At 38.9% G+C, this 27,321-nt stretch overlaps 1 protein-coding gene across 2 annotated transcripts in view; it reads left to right on the top strand.

Moving 5' to 3' along the window:
• COL15A1 (collagen type XV alpha 1 chain) overlaps positions 1 to 27,321 on the top strand; it is a 157,524-nt gene that overhangs the window by 108,681 nt on the left and 21,522 nt on the right. For both annotated transcript variants that reach the window (XM_074830061.1, XM_074830054.1), the window contains 13 exons: positions 2,733 to 2,795; positions 3,707 to 3,742; positions 3,840 to 3,923; positions 9,735 to 9,800; positions 10,396 to 10,431; positions 11,983 to 12,045; positions 14,082 to 14,159; positions 14,279 to 14,314; positions 19,190 to 19,243; positions 19,324 to 19,383; positions 21,449 to 21,517; positions 21,894 to 21,935; positions 24,294 to 24,339. In XM_074830061.1, the coding sequence (XP_074686162.1) occupies positions 2,733 to 2,795; positions 3,707 to 3,742; positions 3,840 to 3,923; positions 9,735 to 9,800; positions 10,396 to 10,431; positions 11,983 to 12,045; positions 14,082 to 14,159; positions 14,279 to 14,314; positions 19,190 to 19,243; positions 19,324 to 19,383; positions 21,449 to 21,517; positions 21,894 to 21,935; positions 24,294 to 24,339 (733 nt within the window). The remainder of the gene's footprint in view (positions 1 to 2,732; positions 2,796 to 3,706; positions 3,743 to 3,839; positions 3,924 to 9,734; positions 9,801 to 10,395; positions 10,432 to 11,982; positions 12,046 to 14,081; positions 14,160 to 14,278; positions 14,315 to 19,189; positions 19,244 to 19,323; positions 19,384 to 21,448; positions 21,518 to 21,893; positions 21,936 to 24,293; positions 24,340 to 27,321) is intronic.

Here is a 27,321-nt window from a genome sequence, read left to right as displayed (position 1 = left end):
TACAAGAGTATTATCACAGTCTTCTAGCATCATCTGCTTGTTTATTTTTTTAAAAAAAACAATGTAGCAGGACTCTGCTTGCCATAAATTCCATCTGCTGTACATATTTTGAGTGTTGCCATTTCACAGAGATATTTGTCAGCATGATAATTACAGCTGATGCATTGGTACATAGGACAGTTTAACTCTTTAATCTGTTTGAAACTATAGTAACTATTATACATATAAGTGCTTTGTTCTGTGGTCCTTGTTCTAATAATTATTACTGTTGATGTGATAGATACATTTCAAAGACATGCATATATTGTAAGTGGAGTGACTACAGTGATATTTAAAAATAATTAATCTATCACTTCAATCCTCAGATTAAAAAAGATCTTAGTCCTCTTATATCTGAGCAATGACCTACACTCTTAAAATATGGAGTTAGAAATAAGGATGTCTCTGGATACCTTATTTACAGTAAAGCATCTTACCTATCCTGGATCTTTTCTTCCAAGCTAAATTTTGTTAGGAAAATCAATTGATGAAATTATTCAGCACTTGTAATAGTAGGAAACTAATCTGCAGGTACCAACATGCCAGAAATCACAGCATTCTGTTGCAGAACTGTTGTTGGTCCAAGGTTATTTTCTCTGCCCAACAACCTTTGCTGCAGATTGATACATATAATTTTCCACAAGCACTGGAGACTTAAGCCACAAGTACCATTTTTACTAGTCATGTAGGTACCTAAATCCCAGTAGTTCCTTAGGCGCCTAAATCCCATTAACATTCAGAGCAGCTTTTATTCTGCACTTGTTTATAAAATGAAAATTAGAGTGCTTCAGAAATTATAATTTATCTTAATAAACTGAATGTTTATTCCTAAGCCACATGCTTTGCTGATCACAGACAAAAAACAGAAATAACAGAGAGAATACCCTTTCTTAATGAAGTGGACACATTAAATCTTTTATGATGGTGATTAGAAGAGAGAGGATTTTGTGTCCTATGACATGTTAACTTGAATTTCTTCTATCACACCAGATATTCAGCAGAGAAGACCATTTGACTTCAGATGCTTTGAAACTCTGTTGTTAAGACACTCTTGCAGAGTATTAGATAATTCTCAATGGTTTTATTGGGTCACATCCTTCCACCCCAGTATCCTGTCTCCAAAAATGTCAAAAGCATATGCAGTTTAAGCAGATGCTTAGATGCAATTTGACCTTATAAAAGGGCAAGTATTACATCATAGTTTTTCTGAGTGCCCTCCTAGACTCTAACAATTTGTGACTCAGGGACTTTCCCAGCTAGAAATGGTGTCTGAACCACAATTAGGTCTCTTCAAGTAAATTTGATGTCTCCCCTGGAACTCATGCAAACTTCTACAATTTCCAAGACCTTGGGGTAAGGTGCTCTGCCAGTTTAACTAGACATCCCATGAACCTCTTCCACCTATTTTCATTTGATGACCACTATTTCTTCTATTAGAAGTCTGAGGCATTAACTACTCTACTTTTAGAAGCTTCTACAATATTCTTCACCCACCTCCTCATTTGTCTCTTTTCCAAGCTAAAGAGTCATAGTTTAAACCACCATGTCTCATATAGAAGCCATTCTGTACCTTCCATTATTCCCACTGGACTTTTCTGAAGTTTTTCTAGTTCCACTAGATACTTTTCAAGATGGAAAATGTGAACAAACCAGTGCACAGAATTCAAGTTATGGGCATATATGTGCTCTTGTTTTCCTGCCCTTTTTATACGTGTATTCAGCTTTTTTTTTTTTTTGACAGGTACTGAGCTGACCTTTTAATGGAATTGTCTATGTCTACTAGATTTTCTTGGCACTATCTACTGTAAAAGACCAAAAATATTTTTCCTGAAGCATAACAAAAACTAAGAACCAAAATAACCTTTTCCTAAAGAAAAAACCCAAAACACTCCCACCCCCCAAGAAAAACCCCAAAAAACAAACCAGACCAAAAAAACAAAAAAAAACAAAAAAACCCACCAACCAAATAAGCAAACAAACAAACAAACAAAAAATAGCCCCACTACTAAAACAAAACAAGGTTAATCTGTCACTTAGATGAATCATTAGGCTGTTCTGTGTCATTTCCTTTGCTCTTTCATACAATACAGAGAAAAACAGATGCAAAAAGTGTAATTCACTGTTTATCTGGTCCTTCAAGAATTCAGTCTTCTTTTATCCATTTTTCGCTGGGTAAACTGCATTATCACCACTAAGTGATAATTCTGTTTTTCCCATAGAATAGAGTAACTGATCAGGTTCTTAGCAGTAGTATTCAGCCTGGCATTAAACTAGAGCAGTGGCTATCAAACTTTTTGCCTCACATACCAACTCCCATCTATATTCAATGCCTCTCCCTCCTCTTTCTCCAATCTGAGAATCACCTAAATGAAGGGTGAAAATAACCCATGAAATGTATCTTGGGGGAAAGCAACACAATTCACCCTTTTGCTAAGCAGAGGTGTGAGCAGCAGAGAAGAGTGATTGAGGCTGCATTTAAAAAAACCTGCTCTGGAGAGGGGCAAACATCAGGATGAGTGGAGAGAACAGATGACTAATGAGATGATGCCTGCTCCATGGAGCCCCCCTACAAATGTGGCCCCTAGTCCATTCAGAACCATACTGTGTCCCCCCAAAGAACGGTAGCCTCCTGTGTATGCTTCGATGAAACTGAATACAACTTAGAGAGAATAACAGTATGTTTGTTGTGACAGGGAATGCCAGGTACAGATGGAAAACCAGGTTTTCCTGGCATTGCTGGACATCCTGGAGATGTGGTGAGTAGGACTGTCATAATCTGTGATCACCAACATGCGCTGGCTCCCAAACCTATGTCTTAAGGATCAGCAGAAGCTCTAACTGTACTTGCTAAAAGCGTGTGGAGAGCTGGGCCTGGGTTTGTCCTACTTCACCTGGAGCAGTTACCTCAGACACCAAACACAGGAGCAGAGTGTCCCTTGCCCTTGCCTCCCTCATCAGTCAGAAGTGATACCGGGCTTCTCCAGAGGCTAGTTCTGATTCTTCCATGTTCCTTTTGCTTTTAATTATTCAGAAATCAGCTCTGCTTCTAATTAGAGGGAAACCAACAGACTCATAGTTGATTTTAATGTATTACTCATGCTGAAGAACCACGAGGATTACAGAGCTCTTTAGCTAGGAAGTCACACTGCTTGTCCCCTGCCACATTCCTCTCACTCATGCCAGACAAGTTGTCTGAGTCCCCAAGTACAGTGAATTGTATCAAGAGCCTGATCAAGCTTAGAAATAATCTGCCTGAAGAATGGCTGTTTAGCTCACCTGTGTTCCCCTGCCCAGTCCACTGGGCAATCCCAGTCACAGCTGAAGTGGTTAACCTTGAAAAGGGAAGGAGCAGCCAGGCATGGCTGATTTCAGTGCAGTAAAAGAAAGTCTTGTTGAATTAATTCCCAACTAATGAAATGTTGTGTGCCCATTTGCTTCTGGTCATCTGTGAACTCTGTCAAAAATGCTGGGAAATACTTTTCAACATCAAATCCTCAGAGGGTCTGAGCTGAAACCAGCTGGCCCCATCTGTGGTTTGAGAGAACTGGGGATTGATCATTTTGTACCTGCATTTTACTGTTGTGCTTTTTGTGAAGGTAGAAGCAGCACATTTTCACAATTTTTCCTTTTAAATAACTTATGTTCATTTTTTTTTAATCACATGCAGGGTCCGAAAGGGGAGAAGGGTGACCCAGGACCTCAGGTGAGATTGTGTGGATTTCATTCTTTCTGAAAAATATATGTGAAATGTAGTACTTAATAAATGGATGTTCCGTCCACCTGTAATGCTTTTGAAATAGGGTGAACCAGGACAGGATGGGAACAGTATTGTGGGACCTCCTGGACCACCAGGACCACCAGGACCAATCATAGCAATACCTGAGGTAAGCATGTTTGTTGAGCATTAAAGTCTCTGTAATTCATCTGACAAGAGAAGAGGGAACAAGTGGTTAACAAACTATCAATTCCGCTGTTGATTTTCAGGTCATAAGTCTACCCCTCAAAACAAAAAATTCTCAGCGTGTCTCTGTATGAAATGGATTTGTTTTGAAAAGGCAAAATAGGGAGGAAAGGGGGTGAAAAGCTTACATACAAGAATTATGGGATCATATTGAGAGCTTCTCACAAACTCTCCAGGTGATTCTGTGGGAACTGCGAATGGCAAATAAAAACCAACAGAGAAATACAAAACTGGGAATGTTTAACAAAGCAAGGCACCTAAGACAGCAGTATCTAGGAGAGAGATACATTGTGTTTTCTGACAGGCGTCCACTATACAAACCAGAGCAGACTCTGTTGTGGAAGCAACAGCCGAAAGTATGAAAGGGTAAAATGCTAGAAGCTCATGAAAACTGTCCAATACCCTTTAGCTGCATGTATATTTTCAGTCATTTTTGCTTTGTGTAAAAGCCTTTGCAAAAACAATACTAGTTAGCAGTGGCAAATGCTAGAAAATAGGATGAATCCCATTTCAAGCTGACAACAAAAACCCTTGTTGTTGGCTTGATATGACATTAAGAACTGGAGAAGCTGTGAGTGGCTGCAGGAAATTGTTCACCTCTGAGAGCTGAAGGTGCCTAAAACAGCCAGACTTGTCCATAGGAATGCATATAATGGCAGTAAGAAGTGATTTGTGATTGCAAGTAGGGAAAATGCCCAGCTGAGAAATCTCGTTAGGGGGAGCTGGGCACCAACATTATCATAAAGCTGACCTACACATAACATTTTTTGTTGACTGAAACAACCAGGCTTTCATTTAGGCTTTTGTTACTGACAGCAAATATAGCATAAATTGGCATCCCATAGCCCACATAGCCAGTCCCAAAAGAGATTTTTTACTGAATTTACTGAGTATCCACCGAGACTCTTAGGATCCTAAGATCTTGGATGAGCAGAATTATAGATTCACAGAAATGTTGGTTGGAAGTGGTGTCTGAAGATCATCTGGTTCAAAGTCCTGCTCAAACTGGGACTGTCGTCAGCTCTACACTTTATCATGTTTCTGTTGCAGTTTCTGGGAAATACCTCAATAGCTGTGACAGAAACGCTGATGTAAAATTCATGTTCTTTCTCACAGTCCTGCCACGATGTCACTGCAGGGCCTTAACTCTTATCAGTGACTAACCAACTCTGCAGTAATAATGAACCTGAATGTGTTGCTTCTTAGCTCATTAATACTTGAAAAAACACTGTGAGAGCCTCAGAGGGAGGACAGTGTGTATAAAAAATGTAAAAAGATTATTGAAGCTGACATAGCAAACTAATGACACTAGTTTGCTGGAGGCTGCATGACTCCCTACACGTTGTGATAGTCACAGTCCACATGTCTATCTAATGTGTAATGTCTGAAGAAACCTAACATGCATCTTCTGAATTCTCCAGAACTTCTGTATGAACTACTTTTACCATGCATTCCAGAAATGTATAGAGCCTGGTAGAAGCTGTATTGCCTTAGGTGTATTACAAACCCACCTTAAGTGTCTTAAATACTTCTCTTAATACCTTGAAGTTTAAGAAGTAAGCTCTCTTATAAAGTGGGGTTCATAATGTATGTGGCTTTATGCACATTTGTAGCAAACAGGTATTCTGGGTGAGTACATCAAGAGCATCTATCCTCATATGCTTCAAATCCTCTATATTGTTAATCAGATGATTTCTCTGAGAACTTGGTATGCAGGGTTTTGATACAGTTAATTAAACATACATGTGTGTGTGTAAGTATATGTCACTATGTATGACACTGAGTTCTACTTACCTCACAAATATTTGTATAAGAATGGGACCTTTGCTTGCTATACATTTGTTGAGATAGAAGATGAAATTATCCAAATACATTTTATTGACTTAGTCTTTCATCTTCTGTAGTTAGCTTCGAATATGGAAAGAACTACTGCAGATAGACCTATCAATTGCAGTTAGAATTACAGAACAAAAATAAACACCAGTACTGGCTGTTGTAGTGTGGACATTGGCTTGACATGAGTAGAGTAGCAGAGATAACTAAGTGATCTAGGGGAACCACAGGGCAACTAGAGAGATCACTCCCAGGGTCAGGGTCTGTTAGTTCACTCATTAACCATCGTGTAGCCAAAGGCAACAACAATTCTTGGGCTATGGAAATCCCATGGACTGATCTATCAGAGTTGGAAGGAAGTTTTCTTATGAACGGCTGTGTGGCTACAACTAAACAGAGTTTCTGCTGCTTGTTCAAAATAAAACAAGTTAAAGAGCTGGTGCAGTTTCAGTATTATTGAAATGTTAAGATCTGATTTGGACAGCTGTGGCTCAGGGCCAGGCCTCAGCCAATAGCACATTGATTGAACCGCACTGAAAAGCGGACCTTGGTTTCCTCCTCACTTAACCTGGTCCCTATGTGAACTGTAGGGATTCGATTCCGTCAGGAGCCACTTCTAATACTGTGAAAAGACATGGTAAGACAAACCTGAGGTCTGCAGTGGAACATAGCCATTTCCAGGCTTCTGCAGTACCTGCCACACCACGGGTCTTGGGGGCTTGCAGTCCTTTCTGCTGCCTCTGTTGCTTCCTGCTCTCAGGCATGAAGTCTGCTCTGAACTGTTCTGTTTAAAATACGGTGTCCCTCAGTTTGCTGCTGTTTGATGTTCCAAAGTACTAAAATCAATATTCCTCACTCTTTATTGCCTATTTCGCTCTTTTGGAGCATAATCTCTGATACACAGCGCATCTTCATGCATGGAATCATGATAACCAGTAAACCATATTAATCATTGAGATTTTATCACTCCAATTTAGTTAGATACACTACAGAAATAATTTTGAATAGAGAAATTTTACTCGATTTAAATTTAAAGCTTTTAAACAATTATCTATTGCTGCCATTATTCATCCATAGTTTAGGTACAAGAACTGAATTGAAGGCCTGAAGAAAGGTTAATGTTGGGAGTATAAAGCAAATGTCAAGATTTTGTGTTTCCTATGTTCTTTCTGTAATTCTAATAAGGGCATATTAATGCCATTTGGATACAAAGCTGAAAGTTTACTTAGAACCCAACCCAGACAATAGCACTAAAACCTACTGTTTCTTCCTTTTCATAACAGTGAAGAATATATGAAAAACAATGTCTTACTTTGTATTCAGCACTTCTGAACTGATCTGATGTGTTGAAAAGTTACATTGCTGGATTGTTGCTATTAAAGCTGCTTGCACATCCAAAAAGGAAGATAAATAACTATATACCTGAAGCAGGTTGTGAAGAGTGCAGTCTTTTTCTCTACTCATTATCCTTGTACCCTCTATTTTCAGATCTTCATCAGCACTATGTACAGTTTTCTGACTTCCAACTAAAATTCCATTTGCAGCTAAACTCTATTTATAAAATATACAAAGTGCCTGATCCCAAGCTCAGCAAAGCCTTTGGGATTCTTTCCACTGACATCAATTCAGTTTGGACTGAGCCCAAAGAGAATGAATATTGAGTAATTCCACAATGAAAAGACAGTGTAAACCCAGGGTTCCTGGATTTCTGCCACCAGCTGTAGATAAAGCAGAACAATTACAGCAACAAGACTCTTTTTATTACTGTCATTAAAGTAACAGCTCATGTCCTGTTCCCTTTCTGGGCCATAGAGAGCTGGGAATAGAGTGGGACCAACAGCACCATGCTAACCCTGGAGCAATGCAGCAGAGAGCTCCTGCAGGCTGGGAGATGGAGTGCTGCCTGCAGGACTTAAACTGTCTTTTTATTTTATAATTTTCCAGTGGTTTTTGTAGAACATGAGGACAGGGAGCAGGTAGCAGCACCCAGTAAAAGTAACAAGCTTTAGCTGCATGAATCATGATGCTAATATGACCTCAAAGTACAGAAAGTTGACCGTACACTGCCATGCTTAGATGATGTAGGATAAGATAGGATAGGATATGTGATGTGACCAAGCAGGTCTGTCCTTTTTTGTGTCCTCCTTCACATCCCAGATTAGAAAAATACTATTCAGATATTCATAAAATAATTGGAAGTGATCTCTGGAGGCCATACAGTCAAACCTCCTAGTCAAAGCAGGGGTAGCTTCAAACTTAGTTCCTGTGTACTGCATTCATAACAAAAGTTGCAAAAGATTGCAATCTGATAGCATTGATCTGCACATGGTTACAAGCAGAAGAGGGGTTCAGATTTCACAGTACCTCAGTGACAACATGCTTATTCGTGTGCTGGGTGAATCCCTGGCACCTGAATGTTAGCTATCTGAAACCAAAATGAAAGCCTAATCATAACATCAGTACAAGAATCTGATTGGGAGTGGCCAACATGGATTTACTAACACCAATTCATTCCTGACCAAAATGATTACTTGTCTATGGACAAGGGATGTGCACTGGATGTTGTACACCCTGAATTTAGCAAGGCTCCCAATGCAGTCTTCCATAGTCTTGCTATCACCAAGCTGATGGCCTATAAAGTGGATAAGCAGATGATAAAATAGGTGGAAAATTGGCTTAGAAATCTGTGACTGTCATTTCATAAGACTGCTTTTGGAGTACCGTGTCCAGCTGTGAGATCCCCAATATAAGAAAGATACTGACAAAATGGATCATGGGGCATGCAGGGCTGCCAAGATGATCAGGGGACCAGAGTACCAAGAGAACAGGGTCTGCTCAGCCTGGAGGAAAGAAGGCTAAGGAGAGAATTTGTTGCTGTCTGCAACTACCTAATCAGAGGATACAGAGAAGATGGAAGCACCCTCTTCTTGGAGGTATATGGCAGTACTATAAGATGTAACAGACACAAGTTGGTACATGGGAAATTCCAGTTACATATAATCAAAGACTTTTTACCCTGACGATGCTCAAATACTGGAACTGGCTACCCAGAACAATTGTGGCATTCCCATCCTTAGAGATACTCAAGACATAACTGGACAAGTCCCTGAGCAACCTGTATCCAGTTAGACCTGCATTGAGGAGGGGATTGGACCAGATTATGTCCAAATGTGCCAGTCCACCTTGGTTGTTCTGATTCTGTGATCAAATTATGCAGAAATGGCTGAGTTAATGCCGAACTCCTTAATTCCAGGACAGGAAGCAGTATGACAGCATTGCTATTATACTGCTCTGTTCAGGCTGCTTGAGACTTGGAGCTGATTAGCTTAGGTGCTGCTCCACATTCAAGTGACTCTACTGTTTTGGGAATCCAAGCTGGTTTCATTGATTGCAGATACAGTGGCATGATCAGAGCTGACTTAGGAATCACTGCATGGCACTGCATGGTGTGATACAGACATGCCCAAAGTATAATTATAATTATAACTTCAACTCTGCAACAGGATGAATGTGGTCAGGCAGAGTCACCATTTTAGAATGCCAGCAACATATTGGAGTATAAAACATTCATTTTGATCTTTATCTCACTGAGGATAAATTACTTCAGGCTGCAACATTTGGTGTCATAGTTTTCAAATTAAAAATGAGAGACAGTTAATAAAAGTTTTGAAAGCATTCTGAGATCCTCACATAAGAAGTGTAAAACAAATGCTAGGTTTTGTTATTCCAGATGTATAACAAAAATTAGAAGTAGCAAGTCTTTTCTGTGTCCCTATTTGTGGTTTCCTCTCCATAGTTATAAAGGGATGCTTTAACTATCTGTACATTTCTAAAAATGTATGTGTGCCCTAGGTAATCAATTTGGTGTTTGAAATAACCTGTTCCTTAACCACTTCTTTAGCTACTACTCAATGATACAGATGGAATTTTTAACTTTACTGGAATTAAAGGACTACTTGGGCCTCCAGTGAGTATAAGCTGCTTTACCAAATCTTCATATTTGCTCTATCTTCAGTGTCTCCTTTTAAGTATCAGCTAGAGCTGAGTTTTCCGTGCTTTAGAATTGTGTTCCTTCTAACTTCAGCACTAAGCTCTGTGGAAATACTTCAGGGCAGAACTGAATTCTGTGTGAATGAATTGGTTTTACACATTTGTATGAAAGAAAGGAATTGGCTTAGCCCTGAATCTGAACTATATGATTAGAGTGACAGAAATGTGGAACTGGTACAAAAACAGGGACTAAGATTTACATAGTATTTCTTCCATTTTTTTTCTGTTCTTGTTTTTCAAGTTATAAAATGTTAGGGTAAAGCATTTTGCTTGGTTCTGCTTGAGACTGCAACTACGAATGCTAGACTCCTGTGTGTGAGTTTAGTCTCACAGCAATTATAGCTGTGGATGAAAAACTGGAAATTTCATGAGAGTACAACAGATGTGAAACTCTTAATCCAGTTTCAGATCAGTTAATATTCACAAATTATGCAATACATGGAAAATGCATACTCTGTTTTGCAAGTCTGTAATATGTGTTTGTAAAGGAGTGGGGTTTTTGCATTTTGCAGGGGCCAGATGGCAAGCCGGGTCTACCAGGATTTCCTGTAAGTATTATGTTCCTTAAATTAAGTAAATATTTTTCAATATAGTTTAATATTTTAAAAATTTATATTGTACAGAATTTACACCAAGTCTAAGAAATTTTCATATGGATGACTGTAGGTCTTTATGGAATCGACAACTATGGTAGAAATTAACTCTGCCAGAAATGAAGTATACTGTGATATGCACATCTTGTATTTCTGCTTATCTCAGAATCAATTCTGTAGTTTAAATATAAATGTAATTGATGAAAAATTACTACTTAAGAAAAAGACCTATGCCAGGAGGAAGAAATGGACCTCCAAAAGTTATCTTGATATGTATATGTAATTCTTTTGTCACCACTACAGAATACAGTAAAGCCCTACGAGGTGTACCCTTTTTGTTTTATCCTTTGGGAAACATTTATTATTTTTTATAACAACATACCAGTACCACCATGAAAGCGTTGCACAGCCATAGTATCAAAAGGTGCCTTATATTATGCTACCTACCTATTGTGCTCAGACTGCCACACCATCTAAACGTTATCTGGCTTGTGACTTTGTATAGTATTGTTTATACTACTATATTTATATTCTGTATAATGTGATAGAATTACTTTCCCTTGTTATGATTGTTTTACAGTTCAGATGCGTGCATATGGTCTCAGGATCCTTTGCCTATTGCCTGAGAATAACTAAGGAGAAAACTGGGAAAGCTGACAAATGATGTTGACAAAATGCTGGCAAATTGCCCAAAATTCTACAGAAGGTTGTTTACTAAGTCCTGGGTATTATGGACTGCATAGGAAGCCAAAGAAAGGGGATAAAACCTCCTTTAAAATACTTTTCATTTGAAAAAGAGCTGATGACATTTAGAAAGTGATATAATGAATTCTTAGTCTCTGTCATTTACAGACTTTCTACAGACATGAAAATACCATACTCATTCCTACCTCAGGTCTTTATCTCTTCACTAATACAGAAATCATGTAGACTTTAATTTAATTCTTGGTGGGTAAAAAAAATGCTTCAAATGCACTTATAATGGAAGATTGTAAAAAAAAAAAAAAATTACCTGAGTGGAATGCTTTCACCACAGAACAGATAGAGAAATTATCTCATTTTCAAATATATGATCTCTATTTCAGATTAAAAAAAAATTTTAAGTACTGTTAAAAATATAGCTTCAGAAATTCTGTTGAAAATCATTCAGTCTGGCTGAATGATCATGGATTGAGAGAGAATAGTGAGAAACAGAGAATTTTAGGCTGAATTTCCACTCTTATTAATGTTTGCATATTTCTCTTTGTGAATCTGTATATCATCTACACTGTGATAAACAGCAGGGGGGGTTGTTTTGGTTTTTTTAACAGATTCTCACTATATGATATTTGGTTTAGGGAATACTTTGATTCAGACAACAGTTTAGTCTTGTAAGACTTCTTAGATTGCAACCACAGTGGTTTGAGGTCATGTTTTCCAGTTATTTAAAATTGCATTTAGTAAAATGGGCTAGTTCCATATTCTTAGCAGATCTCACCATGGATTTATGTACTTGTTTTTGCTTAGGGCCCTCGGGGACCGAAGGGTGATACTGGTTTGCCTGGATCACAAGGACTTAAAGGACAACAGGTAAGAGAAAATGCATAAGGAAAAGCACATGCTGCAAAATGTGCTAGATGACAAATACTGACATTAAAAGTTTAAGGATTCTAATTTTACTAGGGATTGGGATGTTAAGAAGTTCATTTACTTAGTGGAAATTTATTAAGTGGAAATTGAAAGAGTGCTAAACAAAATACCTTGATATAAAACTACTGAGAGCTAATGTTCCTGCCCCAGTGTTGAAATTTTGCAGTGAGTATGCACTTATCAGAATTAGTTTGCATAAAGATTAAACATGAGGTGACCTGTTCTTGCAAGTTGATTGTCTGTGCTGACACCCTGGGATCCTAACCGCAAGGCCAAATGAAAAAAGATTAATCTTTTCCTCCTCCTTTGGCACAGTGAGCTTTGCCTACAGAATGAAGACTGAGTGTTCCATTCCCAAATAAAGTATAAGACTTGAGAAGCTCTTTCATGAGGATCCTTTCTCTTATCTGGGCAAAACAGTGTTTATTTTTTAGCACTGCTGAGAGGTGACTAAGGACTAACTCTGCTATTTTGTAGATATTGCAGCTGTTACTTTGTGTTTCTTCCCCTTCTCATCCACCTGCAGGAAGCAGGGGAGAGGAACATCTAAGTTATCACAATCTTGGGGATAACAAAAAGTAAAACAAAAATGCTTTCTGCTTATTCTTTGTAAGTAGCTGACCTCGCTTTCTCACAAGTAATAGGAAGGCTTGGAAATGGTTAATTATGGTTTGAAATGGGATTGTAGATGAACAGCATCTTCATTGCTCAGAAGAAAACATCTCAGGCCGCAAACACCAGTCCTCTTTTGTCACAAGGATTACTGTTCTTCTAGAGTGCATAAAATTATCAAGCTTAACCTTAAAACCAATTGGGTGCGTTTTGGTTTGGGTTGTGGGTTTTTTTTGTTTGGGGATGGTTTTTTTTTGGCTTCTGCTGTTCACATTGGAAGGAATGCAAAACTTTGAAGCCATTATATTTTGTACCCACCAATAACATAGTGATGTTTCTGAGGCTGTTTCTGAAGCATGAACAGCTATGTTATGCTCAGGAGTGATGAAGTTGGGAACCACAATGAAGCTGTACAGACACCTAGGAGCATTTTTTTTAAGGATCATGAGATGCTTCTGTTGCAACCTCAGGTCCATAAAATCACAGAAGATAAAGTCAGTGAAACCAAGCCATAGGGAGACTCCAAAGTATCCTCAGGGAGACACCAAAGACTCCAAAGATTTAAGAACCTGCAAGAGGAACTGAGTTATAACATGTCCTGCTCAGTGGAAGTACACTATAACTTGGGCTGTCATTTTAATCAGCAATGCAACTGTTAGTTTCAAGCCGGATTTCTTCTTGGGAAAGCTATTGTACCAAGCTGCCTGAGCTAGGAGGAGGAAAGTTACAGCTGAAAGATCCAGAGTGGGAACCATGAGCTGGCACTGGGGAATGGTAATTCATGGTTGTGCTGCCATTATTCAATGGAATTACCCCTTGAACAAGTGGAATGCAGAGGGTCATAATTTAAATGCTAGGAACTGGCCTTCTTTAAAGGTAATGAGACTGCATCATGCCAGGCATATAGAGAGAACGATTCATGATTTCCTGATAGTAAAATCAGGACATTTAGTGTTCTATCAAGATTTTACATTTCTAGCAGGATTTCCTGACCACTGTCTAAGCTGCTGGTACAAAAGAAGACACCAGTAACCTGTCTGCCTTTGACAGAGATCTCTTGTGAACACACCATATTTCACATAGTTACTCCATTGAGAGCATTTAAAAGTCTTTTTTAAAAAAATAAGTATTTATTTATCTCGGGGAAATTTACAAGAGCAGGATGTTTTTAGTGTACTTTACTATGTTTTAAGAAAGATCAGCCCTTATCTCCCCCAGAATCAAGCTTCACCCTACTGACATTGATATCACTTTGTTTGATATCACAGCATGGCTAATTTGTCATGCTTCAAACAACAGTAATGCTGCTTTGATTCATTGAGAACTGCTTTGTAAACACTATAAAATAACTTTGATAATTGCAGGGTGAAAAGGGAGAACCGGGAGCTATCATTACTGCTGATGGATCTTTAACTGAATTATTAGGAAGAAAAGGGGAGAAGGTGAGCTAATACTGTGTTGGGTTCCTCCAGAATGTTTGGTGGCCTTGTTACCAGCCACATCTGCTAGATACTGCAGGAGTTCTCCTTGTCATTACTCTATGTATGTCTGTCCTCAACAGGGTGAAGCTGGAGTGGTGGGACCAGTGGGACCAATGGTAAGATATTTTCAAAGATGAGTGGATTCTTTTTTTTTTATTATTTTGCTTTGGTTTTACAGATAATGGTAAATATAAAAGGTACTTTCTGACAGCTTTTCATTTCTTCTGGGTAGGGATGATAATGCATATTCATGCTTCAGGATGATCAATGTCCTTCAGAAAAGAATGTGGTTGTTACATAAGCGGTGCTGTAAACTACTGACTTGATTCAGAATTTAAATTCTGGTAGCACAAATGCATCCATTACTATCTAAACAGACAGTGAAATATCATCAGCGCTAGAAACTTACATAATTTATGGCTCTGAGTGAACTGGGTTTGTTTAGCCCTGAAGATAAAAGCCTGAGAGGGGCTATAATTGCTCCCTGCCATTGCCTGAAAGGGAATTATCAAACAAAGGTCCTTCTCAGAGGTGCACAAGAAAAAGACAAGTGCTGCTGATCACAAGTGCCAGCAAGGGAACATAATATCTAATTATATATTTTTATTTATAATTATATATATTATATATATTATATCATCATCATATTAATATTATAATATTGTTATATAGTCATCTATAATAATATGTAGTTATTAAATATTATATATACTAATAAAATAATATATACTATATATAATAATAAATATAGTAATAAAATCTAATATCAATTAGATATAAAGAAAAAAATTCACAGTGAAAGTGGTTAAACCCAGAAATAGGTGCTCAGAGAGATGGTGAATTGTGGAACAAGGTGCTGAGCAACACGACCTAACTTGGAAGCTTGTCTTGCTTCAAGCAGGAGGTTGGACTAGATGATCTTTAAAGGTACCTTTGAACCTAAATTATTCTCTATTTCTATGATTTACATTAAAGAAACAGATTGCATCAGGCTCAATTTCTGTCAGTGCCAGTAATTTGCAACTGCCTTGGATTCTGAAGAAGCTGCAAATCACGCAGTAGAGTCAGACCATTTGCTGAAATCAGGAATTAGAGGCCTTCTTTCAGGTACTTGGCCTGATATTTTTGACTGGACACAGAATGTTGTATGAAAGCACAAGAAATTAGTTATAAAATAAGAACAGTTGCCCACACTCAGTAGTGTTAGGGCAGGAATTAATTTCTTCCAGTCTAGTATTCTAAAGATGAAGGATATTCAGTGTTTCTTTGCTTCTGCTTTTGACTTAGTCTGGCCTTGTCGCACACCAAGGTGTGTAAGAGATTTTGCCATTAGTTTCTGCGGTCTTTAAAGGTGTTAAATGGGTGTGCTGAGCAACTGCTTTCTTAATTACTATGTATCAGAATACACATATCAGAGGGGACTATCCTAATTTACCAGAAGGGTAGTTCCTTTTCTCCTCCTCATATGACTGCAAGATGAGTCTATCCTTTTACTTCGACATGGAATCACAGAATGATTTGGAATGTAAGTGAACTTCAGAGATCACCTAGTCCACACCACTTCCCAAAGCAGGTCTCTTTATCTCAGGGACTTGTCCAGTCGAGTCTTCAACATCTCTTAGGATAGAGATTCCACAGCCTCTTTGGGCAGCACATTCCAGTATTTGACAGCCTTTGGGGTAAAAGAAGTTTTTCCTTATATTTATTCAGAATTTCTCATGTTCTAGCTTGTGTTCATTGCCTCTCATCCTATTGCTGTGCACCCTTCAGGACATGTCCTTTTTCTCTCAGCCTTAAACTCTGTGTTTACATCTTCTTTTGTACTGCCACAAGATACTTCATACAGTTCAGCATGCAGACAAAGACATTCAGAGGAAGTTCTTTGCCAGCACTGGTGTGAATGCTGAAGGGGAATTTGGCATACAGAACCTGCCTCAAGACTTTGCTCAGCCAGTTCCTCTTCTTGGTGCAGAACTCTAGTTTGATCATTGCTGCTAATGTAGACGATTCATTTTGATGTTGTCCCATAGAAAAAATCCCTTTGTAATTCAGTGGGAGTCCTGAGCAGCAAAAAATACAGACTTCAGAGTACTGGGCCAGAGTCTTTGCAGCATAACTTACCAAAATTTTCATTATGATGGTTCTTTTCCACTTTGCACAAAGACTCTGACCCAAGAACAGCTTTGAGGTAGCTGGAGGCTCTGATCATTCCTCTGTACTGAACTCACACACAAGTTTCCAGAAACTAAAAAAAAATTCCTTACTCATTGCTCCCCTCCTTTTCGAAACTTCAGCTGGAGAGAAGAGAGGATCACAGGAGCTTGGAGCACAAGGAGTTACAGAGAAGTAGTGGTTTGGCAGATGAGAGCTAGGGGTAGTCAGGAGGTTAGTACTGTTAATAGCAAAAGCAGAAGACAGACTGAATCCAACCTCCTGCTACAGGGGAAATGAGAATCTTTTACCCGCTCGAATATGCTGTTCATTGTCAGTGAAGCAGACCACTGCACACTGCTAATAGGAGCCCTTAGTAAGAACCACATTGTCAGTCTGCCCAAATTGACTCTCTGCTGTTATAAATGAAATTTTCTTTTCTGGTAAGCAGTCTCTTGTGCCTTCCTCACTTCCTTCTTTCACTTCTAGCTGTGACTGCTGGCTTCTGTCTCGGAGAGTCGCTAACATCTGTCAGGGGTGGGCTGGCAGTTTGATAGATGAAATACTAAAGGTGGCTCCAGGATGGTCAACTCTCACATTGCTGATGTTTATTTAAAGTCCCAGTTAAAGCATGAGATCCAGACACTTCTCTTTATTTAAACTAATAAAAGAGTCTGTTTCTGATCATCTTCATTGCTCAGTAAAGCTCAGATTTGCATATTGTTTAAAGGCTCAAATGCCAGAAAGTGAAATAGAAAAATACCCCACAACATTTTGGATTTTTTTTTTTTTCAAACCCCATTATTGCATGTGGTAGCATGGAAGGGTGGGTTGAATCATTTTGAAAGCTTGGGGGCACAATATTGAAGTTCACATCTGCCAGAGTCTACCAGCAATCTATTGCCTGCTTTTGACACAGGCATTAGCTTTGATCATATGAGCAGAAATTACTTTCAAACCAGAAATGAAATAGAAGTTTAATAAAGGTCCTACCATCTTCGAACAGTTTCAGCTGCCATTAGTGAGCTTTAAATTCTGATTACAAAGGTGATGTTACGACTCCATACGTTCGCATTAACCATTTCTGAATTTCACCTCTAATCCTGTCTTGATTTTTAGCATGATAAAAATTACAACAATTAATCCATGAATTTCAGCTTGATGCTAAGATAAATCACCTCATCATCATCATCAAATAAATTTTCCATGAATGTACATCTCTTTTCAATGAAATGATGTTACATAAAGGCAAGCACAAACACTTGCCAGTTCCAAAACCAAAAAGTTTTGTTAATTGAAAATTCTATCAATATGACATTAGTTTAATTCATAAAATGGTTTGGTAAGAGACTGGTATTTGAAGCCAGACGGTATTACCATGTGACTATTCTGCTGATCAGACGAGATGCAAAACTCTGAGTATGCAAATCATCCAAGTATAAACATCAGGCTATTTCTTGCAACCTTTCTAGCTCTTCACTTGCCTGTGCTCCCTCTATGCCTTGAACTGAGAGACAGCATCGCAACAGAACTGGGCTGTAAATAACGAGACCTGTTCTGCCACAGGCTTGCTTCCTTCTTAGTCTCCACTTTCCTTAATAATCAAGAGCAAGTGAGTGGCAAGATGAGGATTTCCTCTTGTTTTTTGATTGTTTGCTAGTTAACCTTTGAAGTAGCAGTCACAATGCCAACAAATGTTTGCTACTGTTAAAGTGGTGTGCTGAAATCATGGTAAGCAGTGCAACAGCCAATGTCTTTCTTCCATCAGCATAGGTCTGTGGTAACCACCATATTGCAGGTAGCAATAGAAATTCTCTTACAATAATCACACCGAAAGTACTGTGATTTCTCAGGATTAAACACGTCAGTTGTCATCTATAAGTGGTTTCTGCCTGAGATCTATAGACAGAGATTATTTAACCAATCATGCAAGAAGGGGCATCTCTTAGCATTTCACCAGACTGAAAAAAGGAAACAAAACCAGAAAGTTTGATACATATGTAAAGAGATTGTCTAGACCCTTGTGGTTTTGTTAAGTTTCAGGAAGCTGACAGCAGATGGAAGTTTGTGGTATTCTCAGGTTTACTGCTTCTCGCTGTTCACTTGCTGGCTGCCTAGAAGTTGCATGCTTGCAAATGCCCAATCATAGATCATCTGTAGTCCTGCACCACTTTTCCCAGGCAGCCTGCTTGCCCTTTCTTTTTGCAGTCACTTGCATCACTTTGTGAGGCCTGATGGATCAGTCGCTCTTGTATAAAGAAAGATCTGTTCTGTTTCAGCTATCGGCCCCATAAATCCACATACCCAGGCTGGCAAGAGGCATGTAGAAGCCTGGCACTACATGAATTCTCAGGCTGATCCACAAACATTTTCTCACAGGGCTTGATTCAAAAATAATTAGAAAAACAAAGCAAACAAAAAGGAGATGCACAAAGCATACATCACTAACTGCCTTTTTTCTACCTATTGATACATTTAATTCTCCTGATACATGGTGACTGAGTTTTGAACTGCACACCGAACAAGTGGCTGAGAATTCAGACTTCTTTTCAGGCAACCAGTCTTTTCCAATTGCACACCCGACAAACAGCTGAGAATTCAGACTTCATTTCAGGTAACCAGTCTTTTCCAAACCAGAGTTGACTGTTATATGCAGGCCTCAGCTTCTGAAAATCACTCAGCAGAGCAAATAAAGAGGACGTTCTGTGCATTATCTGTAGACAATCAGAGACTGATTTTTAACACAAATATAAAATTATGTCTCTTATTCTAAATAATTGAATATATGTCAAAGATATGTTCCGTATATTCTCCATAATCACATTTTCTTTTTTATCCAGGGACCAATAGGACCTACTGGACCTAAAGGAGAACTTGGTTTCCCAGGACGTCCAGTATGTATTATGCTCTCAAGTGGAATAAAGATAGACAAGCTTCCTTCTGACACATATTACACTATTTCTACTTATTTCAGGGCCGTCCAGGACTGAATGGACTGAGAGGTGTGAAAGGTGATCGAGGTGAAGCCTTTAATGTAAGTTCTTGCAATTAGTTGGAAAAAAATCCTGTTAAAATCTTAAGTCAAGTTTTATTTATATGAGTTCCTTTAAAATAATGACAGGACTAAAAATCTGAAATGATCTAGAAATAATTGTACGTTTCTGATACTTTTCCTATCTGGTAACAATCATTGAAAAGTCAGCTTCTGGGTCCATCTGGACAGTTCTTGCAGATATACATTGTTGTATCAGCTCCCAGGTGTAAGTTATATGTGTGATTCACTGTTAGCATAGCTGGTTCAAATAGCAAATGATCTGGGATAACCAATTCTATTTATCAAAGACTTCCTGACTCAGGCCATCAGTATGACCCCTCATGGTGTGAAGATTCTCCCATAGGCTCTTAGCTATCTAGCACAGACACAAACAGCACTTATGCATATTATAGTGAAGTTGCATCTACCCTACTAACAAGGAGATACTTGCTAATACCTGGCACCTTCTTTAGTTGCCATGTACATGTATCCAGAATAGCAACCACTGCATAGATAATTGCATATCCATGCCCACCTACAACCTGTAATTATGGAATGACAAGTGATGAACCAAGGTCCTGATGCTGCAAGTCTGTTCTTATGAAAAGTCTTCATAGGAGTGGTCTCAAGGCAAACATGAAGACTGGTCTACACAACAACAAACACTGTTGAGCATAAGCAGTAAGTTTCACAATAGCAGAGTGTGTGGTTGTTCTGATGTCATGGAGCAGTCTGTGCTAGAAAAATTGGTATCCATACCACAGCAGCAGCTAATAATATTTCATCTGCATCAGAGATATGCTGAAAAAAAAGTCGTTAGCATAGAAATCACAAGGTAGGGGGATCAGCTAGGCATTGGAAGAGGTGATCTAGTCAATATCACTGTATTTCAATAGTGCATTTTTTGTAAATGAATTCTGTTGTATGAGTCCCCTGGTTCTATTTTGTTTAAAAGAAAAAAAAATATACAGCACACAAGTATGTGTGCACGTAAATTATAGGGCACACAATTATGCAAAACACAAGTATGTTGTCTATCTGGACAATAAATATGAGTGAGATGATGATACTGCTTTATCCAGCTAACAGGGAGACTAAGAATTGGTAAATATCAAAGTATCTTCACAGAAAGAAAGACCAGGTACTAAACATTGCTTACACCTCTAGAGAAAGGCATAAATAGAAATTTAGTTGCTGGAAGTTGAAATCAGGCAAATTAGGCAAATTCTAATTTGAAAAAAGTGACAGAAAAGATGACTAGCCATTGGCAGAAAATATTAAAGTAGTTTTTCCCTTCCTCCATATCTTCAAAGGTGTCAAGGTTCATTTTCTGGATTGTCTGCCCTAACCAAACAAAAAGCTGTTAAAGCAAGTATAACTAGATGAAGTACATCAGACTGGGAGATTAAAGCAAACAAGCAAACAAAACAAGCTATATGTTCTAATAGTCTTTCCTGGATTACTCAAGGAAAATAAAATCTAATGGATTTCTAATTATTGATGAGATGACATGTGCCACCTCACAGAAGCTTGCATTGTTGTGGAGTGAAAGACGGACATGGCATGATGCCAAGTTTTTAAATGACACAGTAAAGAATTGGCATTTTTTTTTGTAAAGGGCAGTCATGCCTCCAGTCTAGCAGGGTTCCTTGAAGTGCTAACTAGCATGTAGTTATCTGACTGGTGCTTGAAAATATATGAATCTCAGCAGTCTTGAGAATCCCAGACCAGTCTTGGATACCTAATTTTCCTTGGATGAGAGATCCACTGCCTTTAATTTATTTTCAATTTTTAGTGCTTTGAGGTTTCTGGTTTGGGGTTTTTTTTTCTCACTGGAAACAATAATCTTAGACCATTTTGTTCTCCACAGAGTGCTTTAGGTTAAATATGAAAATTCACAGGTTGGTCCCTGTAACTGAATGCTCAGTCTCCCCTCAAGACATTTAACACAAAACTTCTTGGTTAAATGGGGTCCTCTGACGCCCTTCACATTCTTTCTGTAGGCTCAGATGTATTGCATATGAAAAGATCTGTCTAACATCTTTCTTTCACTTTCTCTTACCAGGGCCTTCCTGGCTTGCCTGGACCCCCAGGGCCCCCTGGACCTCCAGGACGTATAGTTTATATCAAAGGAGTAAGTACAACTGGGGATCAGTTGCTGGTCCATTGCTGTAGCAGAAATGTGCTGCTCTACAAACAGTTTGCAGAAGGAAATATCAAAACTTATTTCAGGCAACACAGTTTACAGTGCGTGACCTTGCTTGTGTGCATAGGAAAAAAATCTCTTAATGGAGTAATTGACATGTGAGAGGTTTGCCCCACACAGAGTGGGACCTGCTGACAGACCTGTGAAAGCTCCCAGGCAGCAAACCGGGCTCTTGGCTCGGCAGGTGCTCGGTTTTGTTTCCAGTCATGTCTTGTGTCCCGTCACGTCTATTAGATCTATTTGGTGTGTTATATGTTGTATTAGACGTATTCATTAAAATAATTTCCCTTCTTGTTTTCAATAGACAGTTTTCCCAGTCCCTCCCAGACCTCATTGCAAAATGCCAGTGAGTCACACACAGAATCTGCTCTAAGCAAAATGCATGGCCATGGTAGTACATAACCAAAGTAGCTACATACATAACCACAGTAGCTTTGCAGCTTTTCTCCCCCTGCCTTCTGCTTTGCACCAGAGATGTGTTTTACCTAGTCTTCAAGATAACAGAGTATTAAGTCTTTAGATACCCAAAATTAACCATACATAAAATATATAACAGAACTAGAAACACTAGAACTTTTTGCTTAAAGCACTTTGATTACTTGGTTGTCCTAACACTTTTAATGCTTTTCAAAGCCTGTGTTTCCATAGTTTAAGAGTTGCTTTGAGAAACTGAACGTTTATACATACATGTACACCCATTTTTCAGATGTATATGTAAATACTGTCTCCATGTTGTTATGACTTTAGCTGTTTTCAATTTCCCTGTCCAAAATAAGACTTGTTATATATTTCATTGTGGCATGAATGATGCATCAGAAAAGAAAGATCATGTTCTCTATTTGGCTCTCAAATATAGCTTATTCACATATAAACATTTATTATCTCCACAATGGCAGCAGGTGAAGCTCTGCCTCTGCTTTCCAAAGGGCATGACAAAGTCCCCATCACATTCAAAGGACGTGCAATTTCACACATAGTATGGAAAGAAAGGAGATGGGCTTTATATTTTCAGAACACCCTGAGGCAATTTTTGTTTAATGAATCACAGAAATTACATCCTACAATGAATTGTGAACAGAGTTCACTCCTGGAAGTACTTTTACGCCATGGGTTAGGTAGTACTTAGAAAGGATTCTGTCCCTGAGAGCCAGAGTCCTCCCCTGAATAGTGTGGTGTGCAGTATGGCTGTTCTACTTTTCTGTTAGACAGTATAGCTCAAAATAGTATTGTGCCCCCTCCTCCAATTTCCATTCCAGTTCTTTTTCACTTATTTTAGAGAAGCAGCACTTGACTTACACTACACTAGATGCATTGATATTTATCATCACCCTACCCTTACTGATGAAGAAAGATGTATCCCAGCTTATAGATCTTTCTGTTAATTAATGGTTAATAGTCATTACTCTATGGTAATTTGACATTTCCACAGTTTTGGCCTATCACTTCCAGGCACCATCTTTTTACCTCTTTGAATTCCTCCCTTAAACCTTCCCATTCCCACTGTATAACACTCTTGTACATTAATCACGTATCTCCATAATCACGTATGGATTAATCAGCCTCACCTCTGAAACCTGACTAGAGAAGGCCCTGAGCAACATGATGTAGGCTAGCAATCTCCAGAGATGCCATCCAACCTCAACTCTCCTGTGATTCTCTGTGGAATGATTCAAACAATACAAGCCTATTTTAGCTGAATTTCAGATAACAATAAAAAGTCACTTTTCAAGAAGGTTACAGCCAGTGAATAGTAGCAGTAACTTTTATGTGCACAAGTAATAGAAACCTGTACTCATAAACACCTCTTTGTGCATCTGCGTATGCTAGATAGATTTGTCCTACATTTGTGAATAATCTCCTAAACCTATCCGAGTTTATAGATAAGAAGTCTGCTGTACATGCCTACATAAATGAATATCGATAAAGAACTACAGACTGAATCCCACAAGTTTTCCTCATGTGAACTGAACTTCTGAAGTTAATGGAGCTATCCATGTGAGTAAGACTTCTAAGAGCTAATACTACAGGATTAGCCAGATGCAACACCTTCAATTTTTTTTCATACGCTTGCTTAGATTCATATAGATAGTACTAGCTAATACTAAGATTTGTCCATTTCCAAGCACTGTGCCACATTTTAATTCCTGCACTGTCCCTATTTTGAAGACAGACAGTAGAGGTAAGTAGCATGCCCACTGTTATAGGTGTCTGGTGACAAAACAGGATAAACTAGAATAGCTTCTGCCTCCCAGTTGTGGTCTCAATGCATCTGGAGCATAGGCCAACATCAGGCAGAAGGCATAGCCGTGGTCTGATGAAAAATTTATAAACACAGTCTCTTATCTCACAGTCAAAAAACAAATCCTGCTTTCAAATGCAGTGATGTAAATTCAGAATTGTTCTTGGAGAATGAGTTTTCTGATGCTTCACTGGCATGACTGAGAGTAGGATTTGCTGATGCCTCCAAAATGCATGTTGTTACCCTCTTGCTGAAAGCATGTTGCATGTTAAAGAGAGCACAATCCTGAAAAACACTTAATCGGCTAATACTCGGACCTTGTCAAACTGGAGATAATCCCAGAGTGTTGCTATAATATTTACTGTGATAGCATGCAAATTTTCCAGGCTTTTCAGTCACAGAAAGTGATGCATTTCCATTGGTTAATGTGTATGGATAATTTTTAATAGATTTCTTTGTCTGTAGGTGAGCACTCCTTACCCTGGAAATCAAGAAGCTCTTAGTGGCCACGGTGAGTAATTCTTTTCTTGTACCTTGGTTTAAATAAGCTTTATTTTTTTCTTAATTAAGCTCTTTTTGCTTTTTCTTGGTTATTGCATAGCTGGGTTTATGGGGGGGGGGGCGGGGGGAAGGAAGAATTAAAAAAAAATAGGTGGTCTTGAGTCTTTTCCAGGTGAAACTGTAGGATCATATCTTGGTCCAGTCTCAATACTGGCCAATAGGCCAAAGAAAAAATGGACCTAGGTCTGCACTTTGAAGACTAAGATTTGTAGATTGAGCAGTGCAACACTGTTTCTGCAAGATCTAATCTTAGAAGTCCTGTCAGAGCAGAGATGTCACACATGGCTGTGCCAAATCTTTACTCTCTGCTCTGGCAATGTTGCTAGGATTCAAATTCTAAAGTCCACGTGATACTACATCCCACCAAACAACCAGGTGATCTCATTCCTCCAACCACTCATTCCTCCAGTGGTTGGCTGATGGTGTCAGAAACACTTCCCTTCTCCAAGTGACTGATACCCAGAAAAAAAGAGCTTGTAGTCAGAGCTCTCATCCTTTTGCTTGAAAGAAAATTATCACAGGCAGGGTCAAGACATATTGGCCAGAGAATATTGCTGAGGGAAAGAATCAAGCTATTAGCAATTCCTTCTGTGAGGAGGTGGTGATTTTTCTAGTGAGACAGGACAAATGTTTTTCATCCCCTCCTTCACTAGGAAGGTGAGGCCTGTTGAAAAGAAAGTAATTTCTGGAGTTCGGGAGTATCTAGGACAAAAACCTGTCAGGCAGACAAAGAAGGAAGTAAGACTAATGGGGAAGGAGAATGAGAAACTCAACACATGATGACCCTGGGGAAATTGTCACAGTGCTGCAGAAGTTTTGTTAATTTTCATTCCTTTTAATAGAAGGGGGTTTCAGGACAATAGAGGGTCAAATTTGTGGGGTACTATGATGCCCTGAGCTTTCTTTCAGCATCTTTACTGCCGAAAGACTGACTCACCTCTTACAAGTGAAAGCTTAAGTCTTGTGCTTGGCAAACTGTCCACATTTCTTCAGGGCTATGTGCACAGAATTAAGTCCATAGAGCCTAGGCTGTCCAGTGTTGCTCCTAAATTCAAAGACTCCCAATTGCTTGTCTCCCCTGCATACAGAGACACCAAAATTTTCTCTGACCATATTTTTGTTTTTACAAAGAATCCATGATCTAACAGAATAAATGTCCACAGAGATCCTGAAGTTTTTGGTTCAAGGCATTTTTCTTAGCTCTAAGAGTTGACTTCAAGCTGATAAAGAACATTCTGCTCTTTTAGACTTTCAGCCTAGGTAAAAGCTTGAAAGTGAGGGGTTTTACTATGGCAATTTTGTTTAAAACTTGTTGGTTTTATTCAATTAATCATTATCATTTATTTTCTTTAAATGCACACTAATTCAAACCAAACAGTAAATCCTAAAGTCACTCCAGCATGAATCCCTTCTTCCTTTGGTTTAAGGAGGAAAAGTGACCATTTCTGTACAGTTTTCATCCCATTCTAAGATTATTGTAAAGGTCTGACTGTTCCATTCTTGAGCTAGTACTCCACCAGATAAGCACAAAGTGGTCACTGTGCACACCAGGCATTAAAATTAATGCAAGCCTCCATCTGTTGTTCAGTGTTTTTGTCCTTCCTCAAAAACATGCTCCAAGGATGGATTCAGTTACATGCAGAGGGAAACAAGTATCAATTCTGCGCAAAAAAAAAATCATGAATGCTGATTGAAATAGTGTCACCTTGACCAAACTGTGTGGAAGTCCTTCAGTTTCAAAGGCAGCAGAAAGCTCTGTGACAGTTTTGCCCCTTTAGAGCTTCTTGGAGCTGGAAGAAGTTGGGACATTAAAACAACATCCCAGAGCATCCACAGGGAGCAGCCATCAGTTTTCTTATGATCCACTAGTACACAATGCAGAAGGAGGTTTTCTCAAGATCATGGAGGAAATAAAGTCAGTGGTCTTCCTCCTTTTATTTATCTACTTATAATAACATTTATTTCTGCCTAACTGTTATACTTTCATAGTAATTTTGTGGGGAAAAAAACCAGTAGTGCAGCGTGTAATATACAGCCTGAACCTGTTTCCCAGTTCCCATGTTCCTGGGAATTAAATCACTGTTCACTCACTGTGCAAAGGAATCTGGAGAGTTTAGAGTTTAATCAGATAAGTCAGAGACTGCATGGCAAAAACAGTGCGTGCAAAACAAGTTGAATAATGCAGCAGTAGTATATATTATACCAGGTCCAAATGCTGGGGCTTGGGGTTGTTTCTGGAGGAAGAGATGTCTATCTGGGGACCAGTTCTCTAGCGTGGTCCAGAGAGCAGGCAGTGGGCTGATATCAGCAACTGGAACAACTCCTGTCCCTCAGCAATGACTGAGACACTTGGAAAGACCAGGCCACCTTGATCCAAATGAAGAAGGAAAGGAAGAGGAGGGAAAGAGTGCAAGGGATCAGGGTAAGGGGCAAGAGTGGACATAATAAGTGGTAAAGAAAAATAACTTGAAGAAGAGCAAGTCAGAGCTTCCTTGTATAAGCTCTGTATGGGTGTCAATATTCTAAGAGGACCTAAAAAATTGATGACTGGACTGGAAATCTGCCTGGAAAATAACTCTGAAGATGACACACTTGGATAGTTAGGGTTCAGCTGACAACTAGGAAAACTAACTGCACACCTGAAAGATTGTGTGATTTGTCTCAGTGTTACAGAAAATAAGGCCCCACTGTTCTATCAATAAGTCTTTGAACATGAGCCCACAGCTGGAGGCTGAGTCACCAGACAAATCATGGGGAGTATGACCATCTTTCACCTCTCATGGCTGAGAGACAAAAGAGAAAGGTGGAGAGGAACTGTCTGGGACCTTCTGTTATAACATGGGGCTTTGAAAGGGAAGATGTCCATCTCATTCTTCTGTCTTTGTAGCCATTCACACAACCAGAAGGAAAAATGCTGTAACTGTTTTTCAGA

The sequence above is a fragment of the Strix aluco genome, chromosome 1 (genome assembly GCF_031877795.1).
Source record: "Strix aluco isolate bStrAlu1 chromosome 1, bStrAlu1.hap1, whole genome shotgun sequence".
Classification (NCBI taxonomy): domain Eukaryota; kingdom Metazoa; phylum Chordata; class Aves; order Strigiformes; family Strigidae; genus Strix; species Strix aluco.
This window is presented reverse-complemented; position numbering and strand designations above follow the sequence as displayed.